The 13398-nt window shown below is 39.9% G+C and overlaps 1 protein-coding gene across 2 annotated transcripts in view; it reads left to right on the top strand.

The window, feature by feature from the left end:
* The window catches only part of csmd2 (CUB and Sushi multiple domains 2), a 340637-nt gene that overhangs the window by 205328 nt on the left and 121911 nt on the right, over nucleotides 1-13398 (top strand). For both annotated transcript variants that reach the window (XM_021322558.2, XM_036144950.1), the window contains 2 exons: nucleotides 244-435; nucleotides 3292-3418. In XM_021322558.2, the coding sequence (XP_021178233.2) occupies nucleotides 244-435; nucleotides 3292-3418 (319 nt within the window). The remainder of the gene's footprint in view (nucleotides 1-243; nucleotides 436-3291; nucleotides 3419-13398) is intronic.

The raw sequence follows: 13398 nt of genomic DNA, 5'->3' as shown, positions 1-13398 counted from the left end.
CAAATGGGTCAGTCTAGTAGAGACCAGCAACACACCTGCAGGATTTAGTGTCAAATTAGGTCTTTCATTTTTTTTATTTTATTTTAATTTTATGAGAATGCTTTTAAGTCGGGTTGTGTAATGTGACAAGATGATACAGTTCAAGCGATATGAATAATTTTTCAATGTAGTGTAATTTTTAATTCTTTCCACTTTAACACTTTGTCCTGTCATCATTTTCATATTTTTTTTTTCCCCCTGCAGGTTTTGAGCTGGTTAAATGTGAGGATCCAGGTGTTCCCCAGTTTGGGTACAAGCGAGAAGACAAAGGTCACTTTGCAGGGAGCACCGTGTCGTACAGCTGTGACCCAGGCTACTCCCTAAAAGGCCCCGAGGTGCTCACCTGCCTCAGGGGGGAGCGGAGGGCCTGGGACAGCCCCCTTCCTCTCTGTGTCGGTGAGTTACAATGCCTTTTGGGCCACAAATATTCAAATTTGTGTACATTGATTCCAAATGTATCCATTCAAGAATTACTAAACCACCTGTTGTCCTCTTTTGTAAAAATCTACTCCTTGTGAAATTGGCACATTAAGACCACGTTGCTACTTCGGTAGCACTGGAAACTTGAATAAGTACAGTTCATCAAATGTTAACAAACCAGAGATGAAATTTAGCAAAAAAAACTCTTTAAAACTCTCTGTCAAAAAACAGTGTTGTAATATCGTGAAGCTGCGAGAATTCAGAAAGTTGCTAAAAGTTTAGCTGGCAAACTAAGGCACTTACCTTTTCTTACATCAGTAATATTTATGTTTTACATGCTATGTTGCATTATGTTGTATCATACGTCCTTTCAGAGTACTTAGCGTTTTGGTTTTTTCACTGACTTGCTGTTAATCCAAGCGAGCTTTAGTTCTTTTCACTGACCCAGTTTTTCATCGTAACAACATGATTGCTGCAAGTAGCCTTTAATTAAAATCTCCTATTTTAAACAAAGATCTTTTTTTAATTATTATTTAAACAGCTTTTCCAGAAACATATTCACCGCACTATCTAACTAAAATTGTAAGCTGTGTTTGGATTCTTTTAATATACACATCGCATTGCGATTACGACCTGCTTTAATTCACATTTTTTTCCCCCACTAAATCAATCATTGCCATATAACATTATTCCCTGCCACAGTAAGCATTACATGACTCTAAGGTTCTTTTGAGGGTCAAAGATTGTAAATTATTTGAAGGAACAATTGGACGAAAGAGCGCCATAGATGCATCCATTTCTATGTCTATAGTGTTCAGCTAGTCTAATGAAAATGCTAACCCAGTCGGAGGAGCAGTTTGGCAGTCTTTCAGAAAACCAGCCAGAAGAGAGGAATAAAAAACAGCTTGACAGGTGTTCCTTGACACATCGACCAGTGTGATTAGAATAGTATTGCTCAGCTCCCCTTTCAACCCACACTGACAGGTAATTTCATGTCTGGGTGTAAACAACATTCAGCAAACTGTGTATCCCTGAAAACATTTCTCCTTGGCATGACTTCAGTGGAGGTGATATTTTAACAGCTAGGGTGAATTCTAGGCCAGATTAGTGACTATTTCTGTCGGTGGGACTTTTTTTCTTTTTTTTTGCTGTCAGGACACACACAAAAAAAGCAAAAAAAACAAAAAAAAAACTGGGTGAGGCAAGGTGAGTAAGGCGAGAAAGAATAGAGTTGAAAATCAAGATATCTATGCCTTGAAAGCCAAAAGCTGTAGGTCATACAGTTTATTAGGCAAAAGTATTCACACCCCTTGAACCAATTTTGAAATTCTGTCACCTCATAATGCCAAATTTCAGTGTATTTGGAGATTTAACGTCATAATCCGCCACAAAGGCGAACATAATTGTAAAGTGGAAGTGGAACCACCTTCTGATGCAGTTACTGCTGCGTTTTGCAGTATGTCTCCACCAGTTTAGTAAAACTTTTCCTGGTCTTCTTTCCTAATTGCGCAATCTCAGGCAGGATCCAAAGCGTCAGGGAAACAACTTCATTTTCTGGGCCAATCTGATACATACACAGAAATGCTTTGATCTATACCACTCTGTTGCTCTGGCCATGTCTTTAGGTTTGACGCCCGGCTGGAAAGTCAACCTCCGTTCCGCTCTCAAGTTTGGGTTGAAACGGGACGTCTGACGGCTTTCTCTCAAAGTCATCATTGAGCATGGGAACGAGAATCTGTCGACAGATTCTCCCTCCTAAGTTGTAGACCTGGCATATAAGGAATGAATACAAATGTACAATATACCTTTTAGATTTTCTATTGTAATAGTTTTGAAAATACATTGCTGTTTGTGGTATATATTATATTTAAAAAAAAATCTAAAATGTGTCCAATATTACTGGATGGTAATACTGAGTATCAAATCTTGGTTGTGGGATCTAGTGTTACATTGTCGTTTGTGTCCATATTACATTGGCTTACAAAAAAAAACATACGAAGAATTTCATTGGTAAATATTACAAAACATTCTACATTTTGTGATGACTCATGCTCTGTGCAACTTTACTGGAGCAGGAACAAACCTTTTCAAGAAAAAATTACCTGGGCTGGTTTTAGAAAGCGGTTCTGAGAGATTTACACAGCTTTGGAATCGTAGAGGAGAACAGAAGTGATGGCTTTGTCTTACGTTAGCTCCTGTGATACATCCCAAGCTTACTATTAATCTTTCAAAAACTCAGTCGGTGTCATATGTGAATTACCCGACTTGCGCATTTTCTTAAAACACTGCAAATAAGAGCTGCCAAGATGTCGGCTGAAAGGGCTTCATTTGAGGTGGGTAGGCGGGTTGGTTAGATTAACAGTTGATCGACTGTGTTAAATTAACTCATGTGAGTTGTTTCACTTCTTACTTGTTACACTGAACATTTCTTCTCAGTCGTCGCCTTTCTGATAACAAACCATGACTTTAAGCCGGGGGAAGAAATAGAAACGCGGCCCCCTCTGCCCTTCGGCCGTTGAATGCAACAGGAGGAGGCCGGCGCCCTAACAGCGGCTTGCTTTCTTCGTGCCAGCGTTGCGCAGTGTTGTGTTGAACCCGATTGACTGGCACCCCATCATTCAAATTGCAGACGAGTGTATGGAAAGCTTCACGTCCGTGTTACCGACTGCTGCGTCAATAAGAATAAGCCGATTGTGTGTAATTTCCTGGCAATGGAAGCCGTAGTTTTCTCATTTTAAGCGTTTTATTGCTGTACCGTTTATTAATGGTTTTTATCTGTGCTCATAGATTTTCTCATCTCGCAGTCTTTCCGCTCTCTGTTCTCCCTTTTAGCGGAGTGTGGGGGCCTAATCAAGGAGGAGCCTGCCGGTCGTATTCTGTCTCCTGGCTACCCGGCCCCATATGAGCACAACCTGCACTGTGTCTGGACCATCGAAGCTGCTCCAGGAAGCACTATCAGGTCTGAACAATAACCTTGGTATTCTTTTTTTTTTTTTTTTCGTCGGCTGTTGTTTTCTCATTACAGTGTTCCCTTTTTTAAAATTCTACCCCCTCTCTACACTATATAATTTAGTTTACGCTCTCCATCCCTTTTTGCAGTGGTCTTGATCACTCTCACAGACTGCTGTGTAATCAATCTTCAGGGAGTTTCTGTTGGCCAATATCCAAGTCAGAAACCAGTGAGAAGAAATATCACCTTAGAGTCTCCAGGTTTCCTACTATGTAAGAGAAACCTCCAGCGGGTCCTAGTTCGTAACATCCCATAATGGGTTTTTGTTGGTGTGGTTGAAAATCTTCAATTTCAGAAAAATAGCCACATAGGTCTTTACAGTATTTTATTTGTCTGAAAAAAGCCACAATGCAAAAAGAAAATAGGTAGTGCCATCACATAGCAGTTTGTTTACACAAAAGTTAATCAAAAATAATAGTTCAGGAGATCAGTCAGAATATTACACATATAATAGCATGCTAGTTAACGCTATAAACCTACATGCAATCAATGAGCTTTCTTAAAAAAGATTAGTTTAACCACATGCTGCACTTCTCTTAAAAAACTGTAGGAGGTGCTACTGACAAAATGAATTGTCCTTCCAGCAGGAGTGATTGCAGAAGAAGAGCCCTACAAGAGTTCTGAATTAAACGTAACGTTCTTCTCTCATCCGAGCGATTGGAGTTCAGCAATACAAACTTAAAACTTGTTGGCTCAGAAATGCATCCACTCTTCGCTGCTGAACGCGTGTTCCTGAATTGGCGCTAATCTGCAGTACCAATTAGTGCCACAGAAATAGTTCTAATAAGACACATTCTTTCATCCGACCAATCTCTTGCCTATGAGGTAGTAGATATTTAGACTAGTCTTCTGCCCTTTAGTGCTTCAAATTATTGAGGATTTCTTGAAGATGTTTCTGCATAACTAAATATAGACTCTTCAGTTGCATTTCAGTCTGGCTATGTTGTGGATTCTGACTGACCAACAACAATATCCTGGTTCATTTTTATTTTGTTTTGGGTGTATTTGGCATTTTTTGCCTGCAAGAGTGTGACCATACAAGAAACTGACTGACTCCTTTTCCACAGTACTTCTGCATTTGTCTAGTCACCTTCATCTTCTGAGCTTCTTTAAGTGCAGTTCCAACTCAAAGGTTTTTAACCAGATCGTTTGTTACTTGGATGTGGGTTTGTTTTGTTTCACCGCATAAGCTCTCCACCTTGGTCTCATTTTTATGGAGTGTGCTTCCGGAAATCCCGTGTTCTTTCGAGAAAGGAACGATTTACCCCTGACAACCCTTCCAAAAAAGCCTTTTCAGACTATTTTTTTTTTTTTTTTTACTGTAAGGCAAGGCAACCCTGAGGCTGTCGACACCTGAGTTAAACACATGTTCGTGACAGGATCATTTGATATGTACAAACTTTGATGTAAAAGTGATCCTTCTTGCTTTTTACAGTAAAGGTGTAAATGAGATAACATCTTTGTTCAGTCTTTTAGAGCAAAAAGACTGTGCCGCCGGTAAACACTGCTGTAAATATAATGATGTGCTCAGCGATATCAAGGCCTTCTCGTTTTTATTAGCCACTGAAACGGGCAGTTTTGAATCCAACAACTGATGCGTATTGAGGCATTGTTTGATAGAGTATGAATGCCAGCTAATGTAACAGTTTTAAAAGGCCAAAGAGCTACAGGAACAGCACTCATGGTGTAGATTTATTGAAGGAGAATACAATCAGATGGATCAACACATGCAGATGGACAGAGAAAGAGAACACAAAACAATATTTCAAATGGAGACTCTCTTCCCATAAATTGGATACACTTTCCTCATAGATACCTTGCTTTTATAATATATTGTTGTTTCTTTATGTTTTATCTTTTTTTATTCTTTATCATTTGATGGGAGTGTATATCAGCACTTTGGGCTTTAAAGAAACCACAAATGAATGATTTAGGAGTAATGTCGCTTTTTTTATACCTTATGTAAACAGGGTGTTCTGCTTTGAATAGACTTTAATATTGTCTACATGCTGAGGTTATTATGGTTTTATTTCAGTGCAAGTTTAGTTGACATGTGGTTTTATAGACAGACATTTCATACATAGTCTGCATACAGCTGCAAATGTTAGCTAATTTGCTTACATTTAACTGCAACCATGCCCATTTAAGATGAAGGTCATATTTTCAGGATAATCCAAAATGTTTAAAATATCTGTGAAATCCAAACGCTCTGCATGTTGGTAGCTGTTTGCGGCATCCTTTCCATTACCTCCTATCGTACAATGTGCTGATAAGTGCATGAATTTATTTTCATATTCCTGTTTTCCCTGGTTTAGGTTGAGCGATGCATTCACATCAACTGGGTCTCTGGCATTTCTCTGCTAAGCATTATTCATATCCACGGCTTTGATCCTACGCATGCCATTTATAATTGAAAATAATCTGCAATGCATTAGCCCAGGAATTCCTTCTCTATTAAGGGATGCGGACCTAAGATGGCAACCACAGCGCACCGGAAAACACTGCTTTCACGTGAAACTGAATAACTTATGTAAAAGCAGCACTATTGTGACTGTAGGCATCTAGGAAAAAACAGCCTAATGACATTTTAGTTAAAAGGTATTGATAGGAGAATGCAGAAAAACAGGAGGAGTGTGGAAGACCTGCAGACAGAGATAGTACAAACACTTGAAAAAAAATGGAGGTGATGAGGGAGGCAACGAGCCGTTTCACGGATCTAAATTCAACTGGTTACCGCTGCACAAATTAGAGAGACTCAGGATGAATACAATATACAATATTATACTGAACAAGTCTTTATTCCTCATGTAAAAACTGATATTTATTTTTCTGAAACTGTTACGCAAAAGAATAATATACTTACTACAATAACTACTGATCAGAGATTTTAGGCTGAATTCTGATCACTTCACAAAGCTCTGACCCCCCTGCACCTTTTTTTCTAACATATTTGTATTTCTCTTTAAAAACTACCATTAAACAACAGTCAGAATATGTATTCCTGGTCTTGGTTTTGTCAGTGATTATTGTGTGTAATTAAGAGAAGAGTTGATGGCACCTTACGTGCATGGGAGGGCAAATGCTGTAGAACAGGGTTCTTACGATACCAAAATAAAGACAGAATCATTAGGTGTTCACACTTTAAATGGGCTTTGGAAGCTTATACCGTACCTTGCAAAAGTATTCAACCCCTTGGCTTTTTACCTATTTTGTTACCTTCCAACCTGTAATGTAATGGAAAAATACATCTTTAAAGTTTTAACGGTGCGAACTCCCTGACAATCATTGTTAGTTCCAGGTTGTGTGGCAATAAAACCAGAACCATGCCAAAGGGGGTTGACCACTGCATTAGTAACCAGCTTAATCACCATTACTATATGTAAAGACCAGTCTCTCTGTATTCTCTAGAGAATGAAGGTCCTCGCCTTAATATAGCTTTTAAAGAACTAGCAACATTTCCCAATCCTACATGTTTCATACCAGACAGAGGTTGAAAAACTGATGGTTAAAGCATGTCACTTTGCTAATCTTTAGACATGCCTATTACCAGGAGTTGGCTCTGAGCCAGTTTGCTTCATTTGCCAATTCAAAAACAAATCAATTAGCATTGACATTGTTGCAGCTTGAATGAACAGCCGGCGCAGGTTCTTTGTAAAAGTTTTTTTTTACATCTGGGTGATTCCTCTGATGTGATTTTAACCCCCAGATTACAGCTGAACACAGGTAACTTTGTCCCCCTCTCTCAGGAGCAGCTTCCTCACAGAAGAGTGTTTTCAATGCGACCTGGTAACGTTTACATTAATGTGCTCACTGATCTGGAAAAAAGTCAGATTTTTTTATTTTCCAACCAGCTGGTCGCCAGTCAGAGCCTCATCAAAAGTGCAAAAGCAGCCAATATCAGCAACCAGTTTCTCTGTAAATCTCAAATCACAACCCGTTACAGCTAAGTCTACATTAAACATCTAATCTTTCATTCAGTCATGTTTACTATACACTGAGACTATCTAAATACTGGGGTGATGAAACCGTCTATCAGGACGGGCTTCACTGGATACCATAGTGGTAAATATCTCACCTGCAGATAAAATCTAACCAAAGTTTTGCACCAGTCCAGCGATTAAGTTTTTCATTGGCTTTAACCCTGAACAATATTCCTTCTGAAGTTTTATCTGACTGACAAAACACAGGTGATCATATTGCCTAAAAAGATTAGTAGTATTTTCACAGAGCTGTCCCACAAAGCAAAGTGTTTCTGAATAAAATGAGTCATCTGTTTGCTCCTCAGTTTGTGAAAATACTGGTTTACCCAGGTTGGCTCAGGTGTCTCTGATACAATTGCTTTCACTCAAGTCGTTGCCTTTTTTCTTAAGATCTCCCTAATCTCAGATGTTTTTGCCAGTTTCCGTCTGCCGACAGTGACATTGTTGGAGCTTGAACGTCTTCTGGAGACAACCGGATCAGCTTATTCATGGATGCTGATAATTAGGATTTAGACTCAGAAGCAAAGGAATAAATGTTGCCACAGATGATACTTTCAAGACTTATTGGCGTGTTTCCTAGAACCACCGCTTTTTATCTTACTGTCTCACTCCTTCTCTTGCTTTCAGAACAATCGCAGACGTATTTTGCCCAGGATTGCACGGCTTACGTTGTTATTGCATCATTGACGTCACAATAAATGGACTGGAAAGAGATCGCTTTGACCACTGTTTAGGCTTGGCCAGGTGTCAAATCAGCTCAGATGTCTCGGCTGTTTGTCTTTCAAAGCTCTCTGCATGGATGTGTTTGCATCCTGATGATCCACGGGGCCAACGCCACACATACTGATGTAGTCTGCTCCCACTGTGACATTTCATGCCATCTCAATTAGTTTGTAGGAATTCGCCAGCTGCAAGACCGCTTTAGCTTTACATATCGCATCTCGCTCATACCACACAGATCCATGCACCCCTCCACATGCTTAATTATTTATCGTCTTCGGGCACACACACACACACACACACGCCTACTCAGAAGACTCCTTGCAGGACCCCTGATTGCAGCAATACTGTTTTGGATTCAGATGAGAAAAGCCTCAGCAGTCCCTACTCCTTTTCTCCGTTTCTCTCGTATGAATACAAAACAGTTAGGGCGGAATCAGAGGAGATCCTTAAGATCTGTTTCATCTCTCTCTTCTCCATCTCATCTCCTCACGGCGATTTCTTTGACACTTGATTGAACTATTTTATCTTGTTAAGGGGCGACCGAGTGCAAAAGGAGAGCCCTCGGCTGTAAACTCCAAAACACGGTTTCCCCATGTGTCCTCAGAATGTTAACTGCATGAGGAGATCAAGACTTCCTTGTCTTCAGTCTGACTTAAAGTAAATGTATGGAAAGAGTCGCACAGAGCCTTACAACGGCACTGGGTTCATTCCGCGGAAGCCTTTTGACATTTCGTGACACTGCAACTACAAACATTAATGTGTTTTAATGGGAGACTGAAGGACTGTAAGGGAAATAACATCACCCCGTGCACGGAGCTCTTGCGGAGCTGGAGAGCTCTTTTAGTGACTGACTGCTTCATCCCAGATGCTCTAAGGAGCGTTTCCATAGGGCGTTCCTCCCAGCTGCTGTCAGACTTCATAATCTCAGCTGCTCCGAACAGACAAAACTGTTTACATCACACTAATCATTGCACAGGTTCTGATCCATCCATTAATTGTTTACACTGTTCCCACATGCTGAGGTAACTTGTAATGCTGCTGCCCTACTATGCATATTGCATATTGTATTATTGTACATTATGTAAATATTGCATATTTTATTATGGTGTATTATGTAAATAGGCTTGAGTTTTTTTTTTCCACTGTGACATAGATTTTCCATTGCTCAATATTTACTCTGGCATTTACTCTTATCTTCTACTCTTGGTGTTCCTTTAGAGCTAACTTTAGATTAGACAGGTTTGCTCTTTTTCTTCTACTCTTTATTCTCATTGCAAATAACTGTGTAGTTGCCTGTGTGTTTGCCTCTGTCACACCCAAATTTCCCCATTGTCGGACAATAAAGGTATTGTTTTTCTTAAAACACTTAGATAGAGATAAAAACGTATAATGTGTTGTATATTACTAAAACATCTATAAGTATAATATAGTGCAACCAGTTGCCTTCAGATGTCACCCAATTAGCAAATAGTTTATTGTCTGTTTAAATCCATCTTAAGGTCTCAGAAGTTTGTTGAGAACGTTGGTGAACAAAAAGGATTGTTGGGACCAAGGATTGCACAAGGTGGGTCAGGAAAAAAAATAAATAAAAAATTTGGTTAAGTTTAAAGCCTTTAGGTTCTGAAACAATACCTCAAGCTGTGACCATCTCACAGAGCTCTGTTAAAGCCCTCATCCAAACATGGAAAGATGATGAGATGGCCTGCAAACCTACCAACACTTAAACCTAAACAGTCTGGTGAAATAATATGTTGACAAGACACCTGTTGCTTGTGAACTTTATAAATCTGGCCTTTATAAAAAGAAATTGCAACAAGAAAGGAGCACAGTACATCTCACTATAATGCCTCACTTTGTGTTGGATTATCTCATAAAATTCTAATAAAACACCTTGCAGATTGTGGTTTTAACATGCTCAAGAAATAGCAATACTTACTTAATACAATATTCATTCGAGGCAAAGAGGGATCATATACATATATTTTTAAATCCATCCAATTGTAATTGATAAATTGTCTTTACCTGAGAGGTAGGGGTGCTGATCGTATGGTGAGAGGCAGAGTGCACCTGGATAGGTCAGCAATCCATCACAGCGAACACATACATGCTGGATGAACAACCATTTAAATACACACACACACACACACACACGCACATTCCTGAGGGCAAGTTAGACAACCCAATTAACCTAACATGCACGTATTTGGAGTGTGAACTGGAGTACCTGGAAGAAACCGACACACGCCTGGGGAGAGCACACAAACTCCATACAGAATGACCCCAGGCAGAGCTTAGAAAGACGCCAGGCCCCAGGCTGGGATTTCATTTCTTTTAGTTAATCAAAATTTAAAGCTCAAAAACACCCACAGATCTTTGATTTGTGTAGCATTAACACATTTTGTGTCAGTTCAGTTAAAGTGCCAACTCTGGTTCAACTATTCCGAGCCTAAACAAATCAGTTGTGAATGCCTTCAGCTAGTCCGAAGCGCTACAGAGATAGTTCTGATTAAAATTAAAACGAGAGATCTTCTTTTCTGTCTTTTAGCTACTCTTTCTTGACTTCCTGTTAAATCCTGAGTACAATTAAAAATGCCAATGCACCAAAACACCAGTTGTTTTTACTGACATACGTTGGCAGCTGTGGTCAACAAAATGTTTCTGTAAAAAATACAGTAAAAATGTAAGCAAAGTCTATATATTACAATAAAAATGTAAACCAGTTTACAGAACCACCTGCATCTTTCACATGTTAAAACTGTGGACTGCTTGTAATCTTTAAATGTATGTTTAATAGCTATTTGTTATTATGTATTATGTAGGATTTTTTTGCGTCACTATAATCAAAACTCGCCTGACTCAGGTTCAATTTCCAGCCTGCGGTCCTTTGCTGCATGTCTTCCTCCTCTCTCAGACCCCCCCCCCCCCTCCCTCCCCCCATCCTGTCAGCCTACTTTCAATAAAAAGGAAACGACAAATTCTGGTAACCCCAGCTGCCAAGTTTTTCAGAAAAACCAACACATTTTATTTTATTTTTAAGAGTGCATATAAAGCCCTTAATAATCAAGCTCCATCATACGTCAAAGATCCGATTGCTCCATATGTTCCCAACAGAGCACTTCAGGTCTGGGGGTTCCTAGAGTTTCTAAAAGTAGAGTGGGAGGCAGATCTTTTAGTTGTCAGGCTCCTCTCCTGTGGAGAGGCAGCAATTAAAGGGGGCGTTGCTGCAACTAACTCCGTGTACTGTTTTTATCCTTAAAATTTTACATCTAGCTCAGAGTGTATCTATTTAGCTGCTTTTCTCTCCTATTAATTAACACTTTACTTATTCTTCAACATAAAAAGTACTCCATGTTCCCTTTTTTTTTTTTTTTTTGCATGTATGTGTGTATACTTTGTCTTCCCAAACGCCCCAGTCAGTCACAGCAAATCAGATCAAATAAGTTTATTTATATAGCGCCAATTTACAACACATGTCATCTCAAGGCACTTTACAGAGTCAGTTCCATCAAATCATCCAGACAGATTGGTCAAAATGTTTTCTATCCAAGGAAACCCAGCAGATTGCATCAAGTCATTGACTTGCAGAATTCACTCCTCCTGAGGCGGCAGATGGCCGCTCGCACTGAGCCATCTTCTGCTGGAGGTTTCTTCCTGTCAAAGGGGAGTTTTCATTTCTCTCTTTCTGCTCTTGGTGAAGGCGGACGTTTTTCTTTCTCCTCTCCGTTTCCCCCCTCTCCCTCTCCCTCCCCCGTATCTTGCCTTGCTTCTGTCAAACCTTTTGGAGCCTCTCTTTACACATCCTCCGAACTGTAATTTATGGATCTGGTCAGCTGGACTCTCAACGCAATTGGTAAAATTTTCCCAACCAGAAAACTGGGCAAAGGAGGACCGTTGTGCCCCAGCAGGACATTTACAGCTGGACATTTGCAGCTGGACACAAGGCGGACTCGCTGGCTGGATGGAATAGATAGATCAAGTTGGAAGTCTGGCTTTGGCAGAATGACCACAAATATGGCTGTTTGGATTCGCCATTGAGAAGATCCAGTGAGACTGTAAGACAGACAGGAAAAAAAAGTCAGCCTGCACCAAAACAAACACTGTTATCAGAATCTGGCTCCCCTGTGCCGGCCTTGAAGGGCCTCTAGGAACGCAGAAAAGTTTAATGTAGTCTCTTCAGGTGCTGCGAAGATATTAGGGCTGGGTGATATGGACCCAAAATAATATCTGAATGCCGATATACAGTAAACAAGTCTTAACAGTAGGCCTAAATTGATGAAAAAATCAATAACAATAACAACATTGGTGAAAAAGCAGCAGGGAGTTTGCTTCTGGGTGCTAGTTGCTTAGAAATGCATTTCAAGGTCACTTTTCCTGCTTGGTAATTGACATTTTTTTTATTCTTATTGTCTTAAATGCTATAATATATATATATATATATATATATATATATATATATATATATATATATATATATATATATATATATATATATATATATATATATATATACAGAGAGATAAAAAAGAAAAAAGGAGTCTTAGGGTTAAGGGTCAACCAGCAGGAGTGTTTTAACGAAAAGGAAAGTTCTATTGAAATCTCTAAGCAATGAAATGAGAATGCCGTGTGGTGCCAGTGTTGTCACCCTTCCTCACTAATCCACCTGCAGCACTTTCACCCTTTTTCCATCATTTCTTTTTACTACGTAGCAACCCCCATATGGCATCTTTCTTTTTGAGCGTGACAGGGATCTATCTGCTATTTAGATGCTGAATAAAAAGAAGCAATTATCCCAACATCCTACCCACATTGGTCAAATCCATCCGTCCCCTCGCCCTTTATCCCTCCATCTTCGCCGAGCTTCTTCTTCTGCTCTCCATCAACCTCTCATCCTCCTCCCATCCTCCTGTTCTGTCGGCAAGCCCGGCAGTGATCAACGCTGGTCTTTCTCTTCATTGCCTTCCTCACCTTCTGCTTTTATTCAGTGTACTTCTCTCCATCCCACCCACCCTTTCATCTTCCTTCAAACACATAAATCAAGTAGCAGAATATGATGCCTTCCGAAGCTTGACAGTGCTGCGAGTCGAGCTAGAGCACAGGACGCATCGGCACGGAACCAACTCATAACTTACCCCCCCGATACTGACTGTGATCATGGAAATTTCCCTGGTTGTCTTTACTCGCACATACTGTACACGTGCCCATTAATACTAGACACACAAATCACAC

This window comes from Fundulus heteroclitus, chromosome 13, assembly GCF_011125445.2.
Source record: "Fundulus heteroclitus isolate FHET01 chromosome 13, MU-UCD_Fhet_4.1, whole genome shotgun sequence".
Classification (NCBI taxonomy): Eukaryota; Metazoa; Chordata; class Actinopteri; order Cyprinodontiformes; family Fundulidae; genus Fundulus; species Fundulus heteroclitus.
Note: the sequence above shows the minus strand (reverse complement) of the source record. Positions and strands in the feature narration are given on the sequence as shown.